Here is a 22,770-nt window from a genome sequence, read left to right as displayed (position 1 = left end):
AAAAAATAAAAATAGTAATGTCACATTAAGAGATACATATGGTTACCATTTTGATGGATTTTCTTCCAAACTTTTGTCAGTGTGCACACACATAAACACACGTGCACACACTTGCATCTTGAAATCTGAGTTGTTGTCTGCAATTTTCTTTTTTCCCTATGCTGATCATTCTCAAATATTTTACTCTCAAGATACCTTTTTTACATCTTTAAAAGTTATTGAGAACCCCAAAGAATTTTTCATGTGGTTTGTAGCTAGGGAAATTTGTATTAAAAATTATATTTGAGAAGAATTTTAAATTATGTTAATTCATTTTAAAATACATCCACTAAATGTTAAGAAAAAACACATAAACATAATTTTATATATATATATATGTTATACACATATAATACACATAGCATTTTATGAAAAGTGACCTTTATCAACTGTAGGGCTTATGACATCACATTTATAGGGTAAAGAAAAAGGAAATATTTTTAGAAGAGATAGCAAAATCTTACTGAAGGAAAAGTATGTGTTAGCAAGGTAAAGAATTCAATCTTACGTATATCTGTGTATATATATATATATGTGTGTGTGTGTGTGTGTGTGTGTGTATTTTTTTTTTTGAAAAGGGAGGTATATTTTCATATCTTTTTGAGTAATCATGGATAGTTTTTACTACACCAAAACTTGACATTGTGGTAGTTTCTTAAGTGTAGTTGTAAAGTGGAATCTGAAATCCTATCAGTAAAGTTTTTGCATTGTTACATTAAAAATTCATTGGTCTATCTAGCAGTTTGTATAGATCTTTTACCTATGTATGATTTTGTAGTGTCACACATTTTTCATTTAGAAAATTACCAGTTCAGTGAGTTATGTAGCTTGTCAAATGTTGAAACAATTCATTATGCAACTTAAGAAAAAAATCTCATCAGACAGGTCTTAAAAATGATGGGAAGCTGTTGTGCTCATGATAGAAAATGTAAGTTTTTCAAAATTCTAATTTTTGTATGAAAGTTCAGATTTCATCATTAGCAAGAGATATTGTCAGGTATTTTCTCTGAGATTATCAGCCTTTCTTGTTCATTTTCAATAAAATGTCTGCCAAATGCTCTAGTCTGAATGACCACAGGTTGTAAGTCATTCTTTTAAATACAAATGTTATTCCATGAAAAAAGAAGTTAGTTTAGCATGCAACTCAATCTTGCAGTGCTTTCCACAAGGTAACATGCACTTTAATATGGCATAAAAGTACTTTAGGTATACTTCTCATAATATTAAAAAAATTACCTGAACAAGTTGAGATTCAATATAATCAGTTTTTGTTGTTTCATCAAAGTCATTTTGAAATGAAACTGACTTTTCAAAATGTTTACTCTGAATATGTGGTGGTGAAGAATGCAATGTACATGTGGGTACCATCGCCTCATGTCCTGCCAAGGCCACTGACAGTTTTACCCATCACTGCATTTACACCATCTGTGCAAATATCAACACAATGAAAAAGTCTGTTAAAATAAAAATTCATTGATCTAGCTCACACTTTGGATCTTTACCAATGGGTGTTGTTGTTATTATTATTATTATTGTTATTATTATTATTATTATTATTATTATTACTTTGAATTTGTACACCTCCTTAAGAGGTCCTAGGACCCCTAGTAGTTCACAGACCACACTTGGAGAAACACTGCCCTTAAACAATTATTACCTGAAAGAGCTATTTAATGTTCTCTCAAGTATATGTATCATCATTTAACCATTTTCCTATTATTAGACATTTAGGTTGTATCTAATGTTTCGTTATTACCAATAATTTGTGATGAGCCTCTTTCTGTATAAATCTTTGTCTTCCTCTCTATTTCTTAAAGATTGACTCCTAATAATTTTACTAGGTCAGGAAAGATTCTCAGAGTGTGCTATCAAACACATTTCCACAGGAACCCCAGCTCTGCATCTGGTTCGCATTAGGCAGCTGTGAATGTGCTAACACTGCACTCGGATGAGGAGAAGCCGAGTAGAGACTACCTCACATTGGCAGCACATGGGGTCTCCTTAAGGTTAAGCTACAGGAACCTGGGTCAGCTTTATTCATACTAATTGTGTCCATATTCCTGGGCACGTTCCCATTTAGGCACTCTGCCACAGCAAGATCGCGTTGAACAGTGACAGGTTTTGTAGTCAGTGATATTTATTTCCTGCCTGAAAAGAGTAGGAGAAAAATATGGCAGCTGCTGTATCATGTGAATGAGTTTAGCAAAATTCAGTGTCCCAGTTGTTTGGTTTTGTGACCCCAGATGATTAATCCTTTCCTCTCCTTTTTGTGGCATTTCTGGTTATGTTTGCAAACCCAATTCTTTCTGAACTTTTTCACCCAAACATTTGGTTCAGCTTGTTCCTTAAAGAGTTGGAAATGAAAACTTGAGGTCACAGACATTCCCCCCTAATTTATTCCTGCTTTTTAAAAATTGGCTTGGTTCTTCTTTTTCCTTTTTTCCCTCCTAGTTTGTCTTCTTAAAAAAAAAGTCAATATATTGCTAGAAATAGAGACTATTATATCACTGATATTTCCATTTGCCACACTTCATGATTTTTTTTCTTTAGCAGTAATCGGATTATATAGTATTTTATAGAAGTATACTTTCAATAAAAAAGTTGATTTAACAGACTCAACTTATTCTTATAATGCCTCATGGTGTCATGTGATTTCATTCTACCAATAGATTCTTATAACACATTTAATGTTTGCTCTATAATTACCTACAACAAAAGTAATCTCGGTGTTGACTTTTTTTGGTAATAAATACAAACATATGAAAATGCTCCCCCAAATCAAATTCTCTGAGACACTGTAGTGCTTCAAGGATTCCATAAAATTCAGCCCCCTCCTTGCTACCACCTTCTTCTAGATAGTTTTTACTGAAGCACAAGTTGGGGTTCTCGCCTAGACAATTTTTACTGAAGCACATTTTGGCATTCAGTATGATTATTTTGAAAAATATCAACTGAAACAACCTAGTAAAACCCATTATGTCCTCTCTTAAATAATGTTGTGGAGACTTGTTACTCTTTTAGCCTAGATTACACCAAGAAGATACACAGATATTTACATCTTTTCTCCTGAGTTAGAGATGTGCTACTTAAGTACCTGGTCTGTTTCTTCTTGAAAGTACTACCTGTGTAGCTGATTGTCCTGTTTAAGTTTAAATTTAAATAATTTTAAGAAGAATCTGAAAGTCAAAGTTGTATCCTTCAGTTAGTAAATATATTGACTCTCATGATATCCATTTCATGTACTGTCCATCTCCTCACCTCTGGCTCTATTTTCCAGTTATCAGAATTCCTTTCTTCAACTTCCTATGTACTTCTTACTTATTTTACATTCTTCTATTGCACTTATCTTTGCAAACTGCAAGGAAAATATGTTCTTACTACAAAAAGAACAAAATAAGGTCTAAATTTTATAATTTGTAATAATTCTCCTTAAAAACAGTTTATTCAAACTGGCTAAAATTTGAACTGGAAATGAACAGACAGCAGGTATAAAATAAAACTTGTTTAAGGCTTTGAGAGAAAAAAAAAGATGATATATGTGAATCATATGGCACTGACAACTGCATAGGAAACATACTACATCAATCTAAAATCAGGAAGCAAAAAAAATTATCATTCATTAATCTGCATGATGGGACAGAGAAAAAAATTAGTGGTACCCAAATTAAGAAACAAGTATTTCTTTAAAAAGATCTCTTCTTGACAGAGAGAAATGTGTTTAATGAAATTAAAAACAGATGAATAAGGGGTGCCTGGGTGGTTCAGACAGTTAGGCATCCAACTTTGGTTCACGTCATGATCTCATGATTTATGGGTTCAGGCCCCATGTCGGGCTCTATGCTGACAGCTCAGAGCCTGGAGCCTGCTTCAGTTTCTGTGTCTCCCTCTCTCTCTGCCCCTACTCCACTCACATTCTGTCGCTCTTGCTTTCAAAAATAATGAATATTTAAAAAAATAGATGAATAAAAGTGGTAATCTAGAAATACTTTATTTTATTAAGATTTTATATTTTCCTTTTACCTGAAGATTAGCACACTCAGAAAGGCTGAGGCATACTAACAAAGTCTTAAGACTGGGAACATTTGGAAAAACCAAATTAAATAGTTTTAAATGACAGAGGTGGAAACAGGAAGAGTAGAATTGAGATTTACCTCTGTGGGACACCACAGATTCACCATTCATCAGACTAAGCAAAATTTAACATAATAGGCATGATTCCCAGAATAAATGAATTCTATTTCAATCTCTCAAATGACTGTATTTCATAATTGAGATGGATCCTTTTTTTAAAAAAAGGTCACATGTACTTTTATGGTTAGAAAACATTTTTCCCCAGCAGTAGCAAATCAAATACTTCATAGCCTGGAAATTTATTTCAAGATCCTTGTATTTATACATGGATATTTCATACCTCTCATTTTTCAGAGATACATATGACATATGAGGAACTCAGACCTGTATTTTTCAAATACTTTAATACAAGTTATTTGTACCAAATTAGTTTTTCTCTAATCATATGACTGTTTCAGTTTCTATGTCCTAGAAAGAGATAGAAGGTCCACACCTATTCTTTTCCTCTCATCTTCAGGGAAGCCCCCAAATTACTCCTCTGGGTTGGCCCTTAATGAACTGAAAAACGAATGCAAAGAGAGGGCAAAAATAGGCTCCTGGCTCACTTAAAGTCTTGGGCTAAGTGGAAGGCTCCATGACAACAATAGTAAAAATGATTAACTTTTCTCTCTGGGTATTGATGAAGTGTATTGTTGGGAGTGGACACGAGGGAACAGAACAGAGAGCGGGTTAGTGGATTTTGTTCCATCATCATTAATGCTTTGGAGTATATGCATTCACTAAGTTATTCTTTCTATAAATATTCAGTTGATTCCTACTGCACTAGGTACTGTGATAGAAGAGTAAACCAGACAAGACTTTATCCACCAGAACACTTGTGGTTTAGTAGAAGAGTCTCACCTGCCCTATCTGTAAAATAGGTGTGAACAAGATGACTGCAAAGATCTTGCTAGCTCTTAAAATCAGTAAATTGATATATTTTTTAAAAAGTATTACACTGATTATTATTACTAATTTGATACTTCCTTATTATTTTTATTTATCCCAATGCCCCTTCATTGAAATCAGGCTTTGAGGTCAGGAGAAAGAAGCAGGAAACTTAAAAGAAAGATACAGATACAAAAGGAGGGAAGAGTAAGAAAAAAAGGTAAAGAGAATAGCACTCAACTATTACTGGGCACCTTCTTGTGGTAGGCACTGTGCAGACATGTAATTTCATCTGAGAGACAGAAGTCCAGTAGCTGCCACACTCCAAAAAAAGGTCTAGAGGCAGGAACCATATACTGAACAACTCTGTAAGTCCAGGAACTAACACAATATTTTAGTACATAGTATGTGTCCTAGAATTATTGGACACGTTTAAATAAATATAAAATATAAACAACATCATCAACATTCTATCACTTGAACATCTTTAGAAATGAGTCATCACTTTGTAGAGCATAATTTTCCTTCAGGCACTTAACTCAGAATGATCATTTCTTGTATTTTAGAATATTCTTCAACATTTTGAAACAATATATACAAATAATTTCATTAGTGGAAGAATGAGAACAGAACACACACACACACAAAGAGCAATATATTTGGTAAATAAATTATGTTTATTCCTTCAAATCACCTTGATAGCTGCATTACCTCAATTTCAGAGACAATAGTTCTCCATACTTTTTAGCATAGAGGTTTGTACAACAGAGTTTTATGATACTAACCACATATATGTAACAGGAATCATCATGCATTGCCGTCTCAAATGATATTTCCTTTTACTTTTGTAATTTGTACTAAATTTTTGAGCTCATTTTCCTCTATGCATTTTCTAAGCCTTTTTTTTTAATATGAGAAAAAAACTGTGACAGCTTGTTCCCATGAGATAGTAGTGGGGACTAAGGTGTTTGATTGATTAGACTAAAAGGCTGACTAGTTTGTCAGACACACAAATGACATACTAGTAGCTTAGAGAATAACAGTCTGTTGTTAATAAAAAGAAATTAACCCGCTGATAGCCAAAAATAGCAATTAATTTAGTAAGTAATATAAGACACTCCCAATAAAACTAATTATAAAAGTGGATTACAATTACTAATTAATAAACTTCTGATGTGTGTAAACAGATGTTCATTTTGAAACATAGACTTTTCAGCAGAAACACCTTAGGCACTGTCTTTCCTATCATTTTCCTGACAACCATTCTTCAACATTCAGAGTGATACTTAATCTCACTGTCACCTTTACTTTCAACCTACATAAAGGTTACTACTCACTTATCGAGTCTAAAGATGGTCACATTAAGTGACAGTCATGTTCTACCATAACACTATGCAAACACTGCCATAATAATCTTTCTACTACAGTATCATTACAATTTAGTTTTATACTATTAAAGGTTTTATAGCCCCAAGAAGCTAGAGATAAATGTATTTATCAATAAGAAACTTAAACAGAGAAATTAGACAAAATAATTGGAAAGGAAAATATTTACCTATCTCTATTTACAAATGACATGATCATAGAGAATCCTAAAGAATCCAAAAAAAAAAAGCACCTAAAGCAAATAAATGAATTCAGCAATGTTGCAAGATACAAATTCAAAACACAGAATCAGCTGTGCTCCTAAACCAGCAACGAAAAAGCAGAAAAAGAAATTAAGAAAGCAATCCCATTGACAATGACATATAAAAGAATAAAATACCTGGGAATAAATCTAACCAGGGAAGTGAAAAATTTCTACACTTAAAATTACAAAGCATTACCAAAAGAAATTAAAGAAAACTTAAGTAAATAGAAAGACATCTCCAATTCACAGAAAGACTTAATATTGTCAAGATGTCAATGCCACCCAAAGTGATCTACAGATTGAACATAATCTCCAACAACCTTTCTTTGCAGAAATGGAAAACTGATCCTCAAATTCATCTGGAATTGTAAGGGCACCAAAGAATCATAACAGTCTTGATATAGGACAAAGTTGGAGAACTCACACTTTCTGATTTCAAAACTTACCACAAAGCAAGCGAGCAAGCAAGCAAGCAAGCAAACAAACAAACCTTACCACACAGCTACAGCAAACAAAATACTTGGTATTGGCAAGTGAATATACATGTAGATCAATGGACTAAAAATGAGAAGACAAATGTAAACCAAGCCCATTCAATCGGGAAAGAACAGTCTCTTCAACAAATGGTTCTGGGACAGCTGAATTGCTACATGCAAAAGAATGGAGTTAAACCCCTACCTCACACCACACAAAAAAGTAACACAAAATGGATGTAAGACCTAAATATAAGAGCTAAAACCATAAAATATTTAGAAGAATATGTAAGAGTGAATCTTCAAGACCTGGTATTTAGCAGTGCTTTTTATTTAGATATTTATTAATTCATTCATTCAAACATAATTATACAGTGCTATATTAATTTCAGGTGTACAACATAATGATTCAGCAATTCTATGCATTTCTCAGTGTTCGCCAAGATAAGCATACTCTTATTCCCCTTTTATCTATCTATCCCCTCACTCACCTCCCCTCTAGTAACTACCAGTTTTTTCTCTGTCTTTAAGAGTCTGGGTTTTTTTTCTTTTTTTTTTTCATTTTGTTTCTTAAATTCCACATATGAGTAAAATGATATGGTATTTCTCTTTGTCTAATTTATTTCACTTAGCCTTATACTTTTTAGGTCCCACATGGCTGCAAATAGCAAGATTTCATCCCCCCTTTTTAAAATATTTCATTCTTTTCTTTTATGGCTGTGTTACTCAAATATATGTGTAACACACACACACATTACTTCTTTATCTATGTATGGACACTTGTGTAGCTTCCATATCTTGGTTATTAGAAATTATGCTGAAATAAACATAGGATGCATGTATCTTTCTGAATTAGTGTTTTTGTTTTCTTTGGGTAAATACCCAGTAGTGGAATTACTGGATCATATAGTAATTCCATTTTTTTTTAAGTGTTTTCAGGAACATCCATACTGTTTTCCCACAGTGGCTATCCCAATCTTCATTTCCATCAAGAGTGCACAAAGTTTCCTTTTTCCCCACATCCTTTCCAACAATTGCTATTTCTTTTTCTTTTAGCCATCCTGACAAGTTTGAGGTATTATCTCATTGTGGTTTTAATTTGCATCTCCCTGGTTATGTGATAGAGACCTGACACCATAAAAGTCCCAGAAGAAAACACAGGCAGTAATTTCTTTGACATTAGCCACAGAAACATTTTTCTAGATGTGTCTCCTCCAGCAAGGGAAACAAAAACAAAATTAAGCTGTTGAGCCTATACCAAAATAAAAAGCTTTTTGCATAGCGAAGGAAACCATCAACAAAACAAAAAAACAACCTACTGATTGGGAAGATATTTGCAAATGATATGATCTGACAAGGGGTTAATACCCAAAATATATAAAGAACTTATACAACTCAACATCCAAAAATCAACCCAATTAAAAAATGGTTAGAGAACATGAATAAACATTTTTCATTTTTTTTAAAAATTTTTTTTAACGTTTTATTTATTTTTGAGACAGAGAGAGACAGAGCATGAACGGGGGAGGGGCAGAGAGAGAGGGAGACACAGAATCAGAAGCAGGCTCCAGGCTCTGAGCCATCAGCCCAGAGCCCGACGCGGGGCTCGAACTCACGGACCATGAGATCGTGACCTGAGCCGAAGTCGGACGCCCAACCGACTGAGCCACCCAGGCACCCCAATAAACATTTTTTCAAAGAAGACATACAGATGATCAACAGACACATGAAAAGATAGCAATGTATTCTTAGGTATGACACCAAAAGCCCAAGAAACAAACAAACAAACAAAGATAAACTGGACTTCATCATAAACTTTCATATATCAAAGGACATTATCCAAAAAGTCAAAGAACACCCTACAGAAGAAAATATTTGAAATCATACATCTGATAATAGTTTAATATCCAGAATATGTATCAACTCCTACAACTCAATAACAGAGAAAAACAACCTGATTAAAAGAAGCAGACTTTTATAGACATTTCTTCAGTAAAGACATACAAATGCAAACATACAAATGAAAAGATATATAACTTAAATGGGGACTCAAACATTTTTTTGCCAACATTTGTAACATCATTCACGATAACCAAAAGGTGAAAACAACTCAAGTGTCTATCATCTGATGAATGAGTAAACAAAGTACAACATATGCACACAATGGAATATTATTCGACCATAAAAAATCACTGAAGTTTATATACATGCTCCGATATGGGTGGATCGTGAAAACATTATACCAAGTGAAATAAGCAGACACAAAAAGGTAACTATTATAAAGATTCTATTTATGCAAAGTACCTAGAATAGGCAAATTCATAGAGACAGAAAGTAAAGCAGGGGTAAAGAAGGAAAAGGGAGGGGCGCCTGGGTGGCGCAGTCGGTTGAGCGTCAGACTTCAGCCAGGTCACGATCTCGCGGTCCGTGAGTTCGAGCCCCGCGTCAGGCTCTGGGCTGATGGCTCAGAGCCTGGAGCCTGTGTCCGATTCTGTGTCTCTCTCTCTGCCCCTCCCCCGTTCATGCTCTGTCTCTCTCTGTCCCAAAAATAAATAAACGTTGAAAAAAAAATTTAATTAAAAAAAAAAAAGAAGGAAAAGGGGCTGGAAGAAAAGGAGAATGGGAAATCATGGTTTAATGGTTAGAAAATTTCTATTTCTGGTGATGAAAACATTTTGTGAGTAGAAGTGATGGTTGCATAACACTATGAATATAATGAATGCCACTGAATTATACACTGAAAAATGGTAAAATGTCAAGTTTTATGTTATATATATATGTGTATATATATACATATACATATATGTACATACACAGGTATGTACATATATATACACACACATCACAGTATTTAAAATTAATAATAAAATTTTAAGAAACATTTAATTACATGTTCATATGTGTAAATTTTTATGGTGTATGAGTTATAATTTAATAAAGCTGTTAATAAATACATATAATAAACATTTATCTCAAAGTCATGTTTAATGGATGTAACATAGATGAGTTTTTGTTTTTAGTTTTTCTTCATTGACCATTTACAATAATTTCAGATACCTATGATAAACACTTCCGTTTTTTTTTTTTAATTTTTTAACATTTATTTTTATTTTTGAGAGAGACAGAGCATGAGCAGGGGCAGGGCAGTGAGAGAGAGACACACACAGAATCTGAAGCAGGCTCCAGGCTCTGAGCTGTGAGCACAGAGCACAATGTAGGGTTTGAACCCACGAACCACCAGATCATGACCGGAGCTGAAATCAGATGTTTAACCAACTGAGCCACCCAGGTGCCCCAATACTTCCATGTTTTTAATCAACATTAAAACAATTTTGTTAGTTAATAAGCCATGAAGTGAATTCCTTTAGAGTTATACATATGCTCACTAAATTTAAAGCGGAAATTTCCATCAGAATTATGCTAGTTCTACACTGACATCTCTCTTTAGCCCACTCAAAATGCCACTGTCTGTACATATTGGATACAGAAGCTTAATAATAATTTAAGTGAATGAAAGATTAAGTTATAGATGGAAAACTCATGTGATCCATGCTACCTTTTCTCTCTACTCTGAAATTCTAAGTCAATTCCTTGCTGATTCCTGAAGGTGGTGAGATTCTTTGAAACCTCAACTTTATTAGAGCCATCTGCCTATTGACAAATACAGTAAGTTAAACATAGTCTATTTTAGCCTAATACAGGTTTATCACTGTACCATACAATGTTAGAAATGGCAGAAAACTTGATAATCAAACATTTTGTTTTCCTCATTTTAATTTCTATCATTTCTATCATTTTTTTCAATATATGAAGTTTATTGTCAAATTGGTTTCCATACAACACCCGTGCTCATCCGAAAAGGTGCCCTCCTCAATACCCATCACCCACCCTCCCCCCTCCCACCCCCCCATCAACCCTCAGTTTGTTCTCAGTTTTTAAGAGTCTTTTATGCTTTGGCTCTCTCCCACTCTAACCTCTTTTTTTTTTTTTTTTCCTTCCCCTCCCCCATGGGTTTCTGTTAAGTTTCTCAGGATCCACATAAGAGTGAAACCATATGGTATCTGTCTTTCTCTGTATGGCTTATTTCACTTAGCGTAACACTCTCCAGTTCCATCCATGTTGCTACAAAGGGCCATATTTCATTCTTTCTCATTGCCACGTAGTACTCCATTGTGTATATAAACCACAATAAACTCAAAATGGATAAAGGACCTGAATGTGAGACAGGAAACCCTCAAAACCCTAGAGGAGAAAGCAGGAAAAGACCTCTCTGACCTCAGCCGTAGCAATTTCTTACTTGACACATCCCCAAAGGCAAGGGAATCATTTCTATCATTTTAAGTAAAATTATGTTTGAATATCAAACATAGATAACTGATACAGATGGAAAATTATAGTACTTAAAATAGTAAACGTATGGAGTTGACACTAGCTAGAAATTTACTTAATGGAACCTCTATGGATGATGGTTAATATTTTACCCTATAAACAGGAAAGCTATTAAGAATTAAGCCTAACAATTCAGAAGTTTCTAATGTTGGGAGACATAGCTTTGTGTGGGAAAAATAGTTGTCTGTGATTGCTAATAAACATAATTTAAAGTAGGAAGAATTTACCATTGCTCACATACTACTCATACTGTGACCCTTTCCTCTTTTACTACAACTTCACATCCTTAAGTATCACCTTTTTTTCTTTGTGGTCACCCAATCCCCAAAGGCTAGGCACCTATAGTTGTTTTTTGTTTTGTTTTGGTTGTTTTTTTTTTTTTTTTTTTTTTTTTTTGCTTTTGTCATTTTAAGAGAACATTAGTTAAGACCTAAAATTCTCTCAGAAGTAGCTCCCATAGCTGAATTTAACAGGACTGGAAGACTGATCAATTTACCTTCCTTCTGCCTGCCAATCTTGGTATAGGTCACCTGGGGTCCCAGCAAAGCCAAAAATAATTGTCTCACATCAAGATCTTTTGTGTTGCCTGTTCCTCACCTCTATCCAATTGACTTCCAAGCCTATTCCTTCAGTTCCCGGTTGTCTGCCTGGCTTTTGGATCATCTGTCCTGTCTAACCCTATGGTTTAGGTTTCCTCTTGCTTCCTGATTCCATGCCTGATTTCAGCTGAGATTAATTTTTCTGAGCTGTGCTGAGCTGTGTCTGCAGTTGTCTGATCTTTATCTAGTTTCTAATTTCCATTTTGTTTTGTTACTCCCTACCCCCATGTTCTCTCTCTCCAGCCTTTGTTTTGGCATCTTGAAACTTCTCTTCAACTCCCTACCCAGTCTCAACTCTAAAAGCAGCCCTGATGAGGCCTGTGCCTAACTACATCACTTACTGAGCTTGCTACTCTGAGAACTTTGATTTACAAGTCTTGGAGGAGGGAAAGGCAAAGAATCAAATACCATGTATTCAACCTAACTGTAGCAACTCATAAGTATTCACTTGATACAGTTAAGGAATTAACAGATACTTGTTGCCTCACTATTTAATAGTGTCTCTATGATTTCTTTCAAATAATAATCCACAAATATGGATGGTATATATGTCCCTATGCATTGATAGCCACAGACACAATAAGTGTGAACTGGTTAAGCTATTGAATATTTAAGCCAATTGTATAGAAATAGTGGAAATGAGGAAGCTTTGAAGACTGAATCCACAGGAGAAATGTATTGCCAATAAACACTATTACCCAGATTAGGCTGCTGGACTCACTAATACTGTCATTTCTTAGAAGAGGATTATGTGGTTTGGTAAATGACAATAAGAGGTTATAACTCGGACAATTTCTTTTGAAAAAACAAATGATAAGAGTTTCGTCTTCATAACCTTTTCCCTTAGGATTTACAGGTATATTATTGACAGACTTATTGCCATTATACCCTGACTAGGCAAAAATATTCATACACACACACACACACACACACACACATATATGTTTGTTTTTTCCCTCCTGGCTGCCTTCAAGACACTGGCAAGTATCCTACAATCGGTCTTCCATTCTCCATTGTGTGTGTGTGTGTGTGTGTGTGTGTGTGTGTGTGTGTGTGTGTATGCCATGTATGGAATCTTTCCAGAAATCTTTAATGAAGTATCTTTAGTTATCTGGTTATATTTTTTTGTTCCTGTCATGAATACATTTTTTATTCCAGTTGTGGCCAACTATTCCAGGGCTTGTTGTCTTCTAATAAGTCTATTGACCCTTAAGTAATTAAGAATATAAAGAAAGTGATCATTAGGAGTGCAGTTAATCAGAGTAAATTAAGCAGACCTAGACCACTATGTGAGATTATCAAGGACATTATCAAACACATATTTCTTATGATTCATTAAAGAAAAAACACTAACATTAAGAACTCTTCAAAACACTCAGATTGGCATTTACTATTTAAAATGTTAAACACTGATTCATTGCTATAGGTCTTTGTAACAGACACTGTCATGAAAAATAGTCCTCAGGATTTGGTGGTTTGGTACTTTTGAAGTCTGAGGTGGCCTTTCCATATAGGCAGCACTTTTTAATGTTGTATCCTTTGTATTACTTGAGTAACATTTTAAGAAATCAACTTTAATACTGATTTATGCCACTTTTTATTTGCCTGTGTTTATTTGGATCTAAATATCCAGAGTTCAAATTACATTTGCTTTCAAGAATGTGGTTGCCTTGGTGTCCTTAAAAAAAAAAAAAAAGGAAAAAGAAAAAAAAGAACTTTACTTATGATAATACATTCATAAAAATAAGTATGCTGTTTAGACAATGTGTCTCTCAAATATGTCTATCAGATAATAACCTGAAAAAGGACGGTGCTACATTTAATACTTCTTCTTCTTCTTCTTCTTTTCTGTTAATGGCCCTGTGTGCTTTAAGGAAAACTAAAGCAAGTGTTAATCAAGCATTTGTTAATCCAGTTTATGGGAACTGGAGGGACCCAGAGAAAACGGAGGTAAGTGCTAATGGTGAACTGTATTGTTTCAGAAGCAGAAACACACACACACAGGGTCATCTGGACAGGTTTCCACATCATGGCTAAGAGGAATGTTTTAGCAGAGTCAGTTCATTGGAAATGGGAAGGAATTTCAGTTGCTCTAAATGTGCAGTGAGAATTTTCCATTCCAGGACAGATTCAATCTGCTTGTAAAGTCAGTTCACTGTTAAGTGGCTTTGTGGTCACTATTCATACTCAACGAGAGCTGACAAATCTGGAAAATATCAGTTTAACCCAGAGTATTAGTCAGCTACCCGTAGTAACTCTTTATTGACTTTGTATTCTGTTCCCAAAAACAAAAGGAAGGATAGCATTCTGTGCTCCCTTTAAATTTAGGTGTGAGCAGTAAAAGGCTATTACCTGATAACTCAGAAGACTAACAGAAAAATTAAAGTGTATTACATCTTTCTTGAGCCTTTTTAGGGTCATTCCTTATTTAGTGCAATAAGTAGTCTAGAGAGAAAATGGGCAATAAAATCTTTTTCATCTCTTTAAGTAGGTAATATGAGCATTCATTTGGGTATAAAATAGGATTAGCCTGACATGTCACTTCTTATCTATGAAAACCTCCTTACATCCGATTTTAGAAATATATCTGATTCATTCTCTTGTCAAAGTGAGCATATAGAAAACAAAGTGTTGATTCCCCCCCCCATTTTTTTTAAATGAAAATAAGCCATGAACAGTTGTTACCATTACTGAAATGAGTAACAAGGTGCCAGATCAGACAGTTTCTAGTAGTTCTGGAGAGTTGGTTAATATGGCTGAAGGTTAACACAACACTTGGCTTTTTTGTGTGTTATTTACTAATGATGTCATACATACTTTTAGCATTGTTTTGGTAGGAATGAAAACAAGAAGATATTTCACAGAGCACAGAGAGAATTAATTTGGATGGTACTTCAAGTCAATCAAGACACAGCAAAAATTAAAATGTAGCCCCTCCAATGAATAAATAAATGGATATTTAAGAGGCCTAATGTAATTTATCTTCTTGGCAAAGTAGATATGCATAACACAACGCTACTTCATTTTTAGTAAAGGAAGGAAAGTTTACTTTTTTTAAATCTTTAACATTTAATATCTGAAAGATATAAATGATATAAGAAATAAAATGTAGTCTTTTAAATTTAGCATTTTTATATTAACATCTTATAAACTTGTAGTAATTAAAAAGCTGCTAGGAAGGTGTTGTAATCTTTTTCTTTCTATTGAGAAATGGCTTCTCTGGCACACAGGTGGGGGTTCATATCAAAGACCCACCCTTCAAGGTGCTTTCAAGACTCTACTATGTATGCATATGAGTGCAGTCAGTGACTCTGGAGAACCTTGGAAACAATTTCCTTTTCTCTATCCTAATCAAAAACAATTCCTCTTTCACATTTTTTTTCCTTTCCATTAAGAAAGGCTAGAGAAGAAATCTGTCACAGTTCTTGAACTTTGTTGCTGCTTTGATTTCTGTTGTTTCAGAAACAATGTTGTTTTAAACCAAATGTACCTTTCCTGACTTTGTAACAGTGAAATTGACTTCTCCAAAATACTCCTCTAAAAACTCAGAGAACATTCTCATATCCTGATATAGAGAGAGTAGTATAATGAAATGCTGTATATCCATCACCCAACTTCAGTAATTGCCAACCCATGGTCATTCTTGTTTCACCTCTACTGCTACCCATTCCCACTACACATCAGAGTGGTGATGGTGGTTTGCTTTTTTTTTTTTTTTTTTCCTTAAGACTTTGTTTTGTTTACAGCTGTTTTAGGTTCATAGCAAAATTGAGCAGAGGACACACAGAGCTCTCATATATCCCCTCCCCCGCCTCACACACACATGGCCTACCCCATTATCAACATCCTGCACCAGAGGTGGTACATTTGTTACATAGACAAATCTGTATCTCCATATCATCCAGAGTCCATAATTTACATTAGGGCTCACTTGGTGTCAACCAGAGTATTTTTAAGCAAATCCCAGATATCATTTAATTTCACATGTAAAGACTTCAGTTGTACCATTAAGGAATAAAGACTTTTAAAAAAATATGACAATATCACATGTAAACATTTAATAACAATTCCTTGATATCATCAAATATTCAATGTTCAACTGCTGTTGTTGCTGTATTTTTAAAATCAGGATAGATATATGGTATATACATCCAAATTGACAGGTATGTTTCCTAAGACTCTTAACCTCTAGGTTCCATTTTCTTTCTCTCTCATGTTTTCTTTGTGATTTATTTGTTGAAGAAATCAAGGTGTCTGTCCTAAAAAAAACTCCACATTTTAGGTTTCCTAATGTATTCTGTAAACTGTAAGTCTCTCAACTAAAAGCTGGGGTTTTTTGTTGTTGGCGGTGGTAGTGGTTTTGTATTTTTTTTTTGTTTGTTTTGTTTTGTTTAACTCAACTGTGATCAATACAGCAGACTTAGAGAAACCAGCACCCTAGAAAGAGTCAAGCTTCTGGCCACTGCACTCCCCTGTCTCACCAGAGGTGAGGATAAGGCAGTCCTATGCCCCAATGGCCTTGGATACACACACCAACATTAGGCCTGTCAACAGTGCAGGCAGTGTGGACTAAAGGTACTAGGGGAGAGTCAGGAATGCTCACTTCATTCTGCATGATGTAGAAAGAGGTCTGTTATTTTAATGCCTAAAATCCTAACCTTTTCAATGTGTTTTTCTTTAGAGTTCTGTATACTCCTTCTCAAACCCGTTATATGGCACAACATCAGGATGCCTGGAGACCATATCTAATCATCTGAAATAGTACCATCAAGATCAAGTATGATCTAGGGTATGTAGTTTATAGAAAATTCTAGTCTGTGAAATCTGATGGAAACTCATCTTATGCAATAGTAGAAATAGAAGGGATTCAGAATACTAATTATTATACTTACAAATAAATTTTCTTACTGAATATATTAAATGTTTTCATGGGATCTGAATCAGAACCTTAAGTTCATTATACATCTGAATATTTTAATAAAATGTTCTAATTGATATTCTTGTTTTCCTTTGATTTTATCATGGTCATTTAAAAAAACACAAATCAAATTGCTTTATATCCTGAATATTAAATAAGTTTTAAAATTCTTATTTATATGAGATAGAACTTAGAAACAAAAAGGTGAACTAATTCAGCATACAAGCTAGCAGGCATGGACAGATCATAGTAATCCTAATCCAGATAACCATGAGTAAAAGATATTTCTGTATCTGGAAAAAAATGTGAAATTATCATCCTAAACTTGCCTTTATTCAAATAATTATTAACACCTATCTTCATTTAAACATAAAAATAATACTGAAATATATGAGTTATGGAACTCTGGACCACAAGAAACTGAAAATCCCTACTCCTATGGTTTAAATAATGTGGCAATTATTATGCACAAAACCGGGAAATTGGGAGAACACTTCTTTTGCTTGGTTATTGCAAAAGCTCCATGCCTTTAGCAAGGACTCTGGTTATTTACAAGTTTCAGTTCATAGGCTATGTTCTCAAATTAGCTCCCTGACAGGTTAGATGATAGCTACACAAGCTGCATCACTGTTGTATTCCCAGTGAAGTTCAGAGGCAGAACAGGGCCCATTTTTTCCTTGTATCTTTTTACCAACAAAAAAACCCTTCTCAGGATGCACTCCCAGCAACAGCACTCTTATTGGCCAGGAGAGACATGGAGCCCATGCCAAGTCAACCTCTTCAAAGGTGATGAGGCCAACATGGCTGGCTGACACCCTTCACCTCTAGGCTGAGAATAGACCTATGAAGCTCACTGACAAGTATATGAAGGTAGATCCTTGAACAAAATCAGAGGACAGTTAGGATCAAGGGGACACAGCCAGGAAGTAAGCAACCATCAGCATCTGTTCTAAATAAGGTCAGTTGTATTCAGTGTAAGTTGTACTACCAACATTAGTGCCTTTTGTGAGAATACAGACTAGAAAAAATACATATTATTGTTGATCAGCCTTGCAATAGATTAATTTCAAATTTTATCCCAGTTAATTTTTTGAAGCCCATTAACTATATTCTAGTTGTGCTCTCTATGAATACCTTTTCCTAACTGCTGCTTTCCTACTGACATCACAATTTCTGGTCCTAGAAAACTTCACACAAAAGAGGATCAGTTATTCTTGTTGTTGAAGTCTGGCCTCTGGCATTGTGGGACATAAGCATTTTGGGAAGCTGCATTTATTATAGCTTAAAACTATCAGCCAGATACATTCAGGATCTTTGCCTAAGCTTATAGAACAGCAGAAGGTTAAAATCTAAATATGGTTTTGTAAAGGACCTCAAGGCTACTACATGAAAAATGCAGTAGAAGTGCAATTAAAATAAAAAGATAATAGCAATGATTATCCAAATTAAATTGGCTTGTTTCACAGGAATATTGAGGGAATTCATGACCTCATATTGAGGTAGCTCCAAACTGAGGATAACAACAGAAAATCAACAGACTAGAAATGAGGGTATTCTTAGTTAAAATTATCTTCAGGTGCAAGTTATGTGCCCCTTAAAATGTTTAAATCAAACATTTTGTGAGGTCTTATAAATACATATGGCAGGGGCACCTGAGTGGCAGTTCAGTGTCTAATTCCTGATCTCAGCTCAGGTCACCATCTCTGGTTGGTGAGTTCAAGCCCTGCATGGGGGCCTGTGCTAACAACGTGGACCTGCTTGGGATTCTCTCTCTCCCTCTCTCTGCCCCTCCCCCTGATAGCTCACACACTCTCTCTCAAAGTAAATAAACATTAATAAATAAATAAATATTGCAATTCTATGAAACTTAAAGAACAAAACTGATTTTTCTTATCCAGTAGATAGAAGAGGTATGTGCTTATGTTGTTTTCATCATTTAATGTGAGATTCAGAAATAAAAAACTTATTTTTATTTGCATTGTTCTTCCTCTAACTTACTGATGTAAATCCAAATCTTCCCCATTGTAATTTTAAAAATATAAAAGAAATAAGAAAATAAAGAAAGAACAAGAAGTATAGAGAGTTCACAATTTATATAATTCAGCTTTTAAATCATGAAAAGATCTCAAATTTCACACCAGAGAATCCAATGAAACCATTTTTTTTTAAGCCAGTGGATGTCAGGAGAATGGATACCAAAGAGTACTGCTGACAGATTCTTAGAGCTTTTAGTGCACAAATATTTAAGACAATATCTTGTTAACTGGATTCATGTGACCAACCTATTTCCCAAAATACACTATAAGCAGATAATAATGTTAATAACAATAGCAACAAGTGATAAGTACTGATTATCTAAAAAAATACTGTTCTAAGTATTTTAACATGTTTTAACTCAGATAAATGTAAAACAGCATGCTGTTGACTATGCTAATCAGCCACATGTGGACATTTAATGTGAAATTTACATTAACTAAAATTAAATAAAATTTTAACAATGCATTTCCTCAGTTGCACTTGTCACAAGCCAAGTGCTCAATAGCCATGTGTTGCCAGTAAACACTATAATGGAAAACACTGAGAACATTTTCATCCCATAAAGTTCTCTCAGCACTGGTTTAGAACAATGTTGAAATATTTTCTTATAAATAGCACAACAGTAATCTCTATAAACCTAATAAGTGCTAAAAATATTTCCCAATATATGTATTTTAACTAGAACTGACCAATTTCTAGATTAATAAATTACAAATAAGACAAGGCATATTTATCTGTAAGCACACTAGCAAATATGTGATAAACAAGTACAGGTTAACACTGTTCTCTTGACATATAAATGTCATACATCATTCTATTATACCATTTCATCTTTGCCTATTCCTTTTTCTACATTTAGATGGTACCCTGAAGAAACTGTGTAAGAATTTGTTTTGCTCTATTAATCTTCTTGACCATCAATCATTTTTCACATATGTCACAATAAGAACTGAAGATTCACACATCCTTTAAATAACTGCCTTGTGTTTAGCATGTTAAGGGCATGTGCTTCAGGTAAACCAACAGCTATGTTCATGGCAATATCTTTTGCAGTAAGTAGTCTTAAATTTAATTCTTAAAAATAAGAAACAGGAAAAATCCATAAAAAGACTGTGAGATTTTTTGTTTGTTTCCAACACACCTCTTAAAAACAAGACTTCAAATATGTATTTTCACTGTCAAACCAATGACATCTTTTTGAAACTTAATGTTATTCTGGTTTTCTTTGTATCAACTTGCAAAATGTTCTCCATTTCACTGCTAATGTGTCTATCAACAGATGCAAGGGTTAATATCTAAGTCATCATCAAACTCAAGATCCTGCTCTTTAATTATTACAAGTGGAAAGGCAACACACTTCTATAAGCACCCACTGTGAAATTTCAGTGAAACTAGACACACACATCTTGAAATGAAGAAGTCTATAACTATGAATCAGTTAAAGCAGTCACAAAAGTAAATAAATAACTTAAAGATCCACTTAAAAATGGACACTGATTCATGTCATTTAACATTCTGACCACAGTACTTGAGTTTGAGCCCTGTATTGGGCTCCACACTGACAGCATGGAGCCTACCTGAGATTCTCTCTCTTTCTGCTTCTCCACTGCTCATGCTCTCTCTCTTTCTCTCTCTCTCAAATAAATAAAACTTAAAGAAATTTTTAAAAACAATTTTTTTTTCAACGTTTTTATTTATTTTTGGGACAGAGAGAGACAGAGCATGAACGGGGGAGGGGCAGAGAGAGAGGGAGACACAGAATCGGAAACAGGCTCCAGGCTCCGAGCCATCAGCCCAGAGCCTGACGCGGGGCTCGAACTCACGGACCGCGAGATCGTGACCTGGCTGAAGTCGGACGCTTAACCGACTGCGCCACCCAGGCGCCCCTAAAGAAATTTTTTTAAAGAAAAAGGAATAAACCTGATTCCCACAATGTATTTTACATGCAAATAAATTCTAGGTGTATTTTGATGTATACATAAAGGTAAACAATAATAACACAAAACAGACAATAATAAACATCCTATACTGACTTAGTCATAGAAGATATGGAAAAACGTGATAATTTCCATGAAGGCAAAGACTTTCTGAAACAATCAAATAACTAAGAATAAAGGAAAAGAATATTAAATCAGACATTAACTTTAGAAATTTCTGTGCAATAAAATACACCATTAAGAGACAACAGAGAATGAACCACAGAGCGGAAGAAGTTATTTACAATACATAAAACGAAAAAAAGTACCTATACATCAAATATATTTGAAAACCCTACAAATCAGTAAGAAAAAAAACAACCAAAATTTATTCCAAAGTCATTCTATGAGGCCAGCATTTCCCTGATAGCAAAACTAGATAAAAACTATACCAAAAAAAGAGGAATATACGTAAATATGCCTGATGAATATACATGTAAAATTCTCAATAAAATATTAGCAAATCAAATCCAACAACGCATTTAAAATAATCATTCACAATGATCCAGAGGGATTTATTCCAGAGATGCAAGGGTCGCTCAATATTCACAAATTAATCAACGTAATACACCATTTTAATAAGAAAAAAAAAAAAATGATCATTTCAATAGATGCAGAAAAAGCATCAGACAAAATGCACCAGCCACTCATGATAAAAACTCTCAACAATGTGGGTTTAGAGGGATATTACCTCAACATAATAAAGCCCTCCCCCCAAATAATAAAGGCCATATATGAAAAGACCACAACTAATACCAAAATCAGTAGTGAAAAACTGAGAGCTTTTCCCCTAAGATCAGGAAGAGATAAGGATGTCCACTCTCACCATTTGTATTAAACACAGTACTGGAAATCCTAGCCACAGCAATCAGAGAAGAAAAAGAAATAAAAGGCATCCAAATTGGTAAGGAAAAAATAAAACTTTGAGTATTTGCTGACGACATGATACTATCTATAGAAAACTCTAAAAACTCCACCAAAAAACTACCAGTACTGATAAATGAATTCAATAAGGTTTCAGGATACAAAATCAATATAGAGAAATCTGTTGCAATACTATACACTAATAATGAAGTAGCAGAAAAAGAAATTGAGAAAACAATCAGGTTTAAATTGCACCAAATATAATATAATACCTAGGGATAAACTAAACCAAGAAGGTGAAAGTTTATATTCTGAAACTATAAACACTGATGAAATAAATTGAAGATGACAAACTAGTGTAAAGATATTCCATGTTCATGGATTGGGAGAATGAATATTGCTAAAATGTCATACTACCCAATGCAATCTACAGATTTAATACAATCCCTACGAAAATATCAACGGCATTTTTCACAGACTAGAACAAAGAATCCTAAAAATGGTATGGGACCATAAAATACCCTGAACAACCAGATTGATCTTGAAAAATAAGAATACTGGAGGTATCACACTCCCAGATTTTAAGATATATTACAAAGATAAAATAATCAAAACAGTAAGGGACTGGCACAAAGACAGATACATAAATCAATGGAAGAGAACAGAGCCCAGAAATAAACCCATGTGTTTGACAAAGGACGCAAGAATACTTAATGGAAAAAAGATACTCTCTTCAACAAACACTGTTGAGAAAGATTGCCTACATGCAAAAGAATAAAACTAGACCACTTTCTTTCACCATACACAAAATAAACTCAAAATGGATTAAAAACTTAAATATAATACC

At 34.2% G+C, this 22,770-nt stretch overlaps 1 protein-coding gene across 1 annotated transcript in view; it reads left to right on the top strand.

The window, feature by feature from the left end:
- Positions 1–17,125, top strand: part of MALRD1 (MAM and LDL receptor class A domain containing 1) — a 747,899-nt gene extending 730,774 nt beyond the window's left edge. Inside the window, exons 36-37 of the mRNA XM_040451270.1 lie at positions 14,003–14,078; positions 16,810–17,125. Of these exons, the coding sequence (XP_040307204.1) occupies positions 14,003–14,078; positions 16,810–16,890 (157 nt within the window). The 3' untranslated portion in view covers positions 16,891–17,125. The remainder of the gene's footprint in view (positions 1–14,002; positions 14,079–16,809) is intronic.
- Positions 17,126–22,770: the final 5,645 nt, after the last annotated feature.

The sequence above is a fragment of the Herpailurus yagouaroundi genome, unplaced genomic scaffold, assembly GCF_014898765.1.
Source record: "Herpailurus yagouaroundi ecotype Mexico unplaced genomic scaffold, PumYag 203, whole genome shotgun sequence".
Taxonomy (NCBI): Eukaryota; Metazoa; Chordata; class Mammalia; order Carnivora; family Felidae; genus Herpailurus; species Herpailurus yagouaroundi.
The sequence above is the reverse complement of the archived record's forward strand: the minus strand, read 5'-3'. Positions and strand labels throughout refer to the sequence as shown.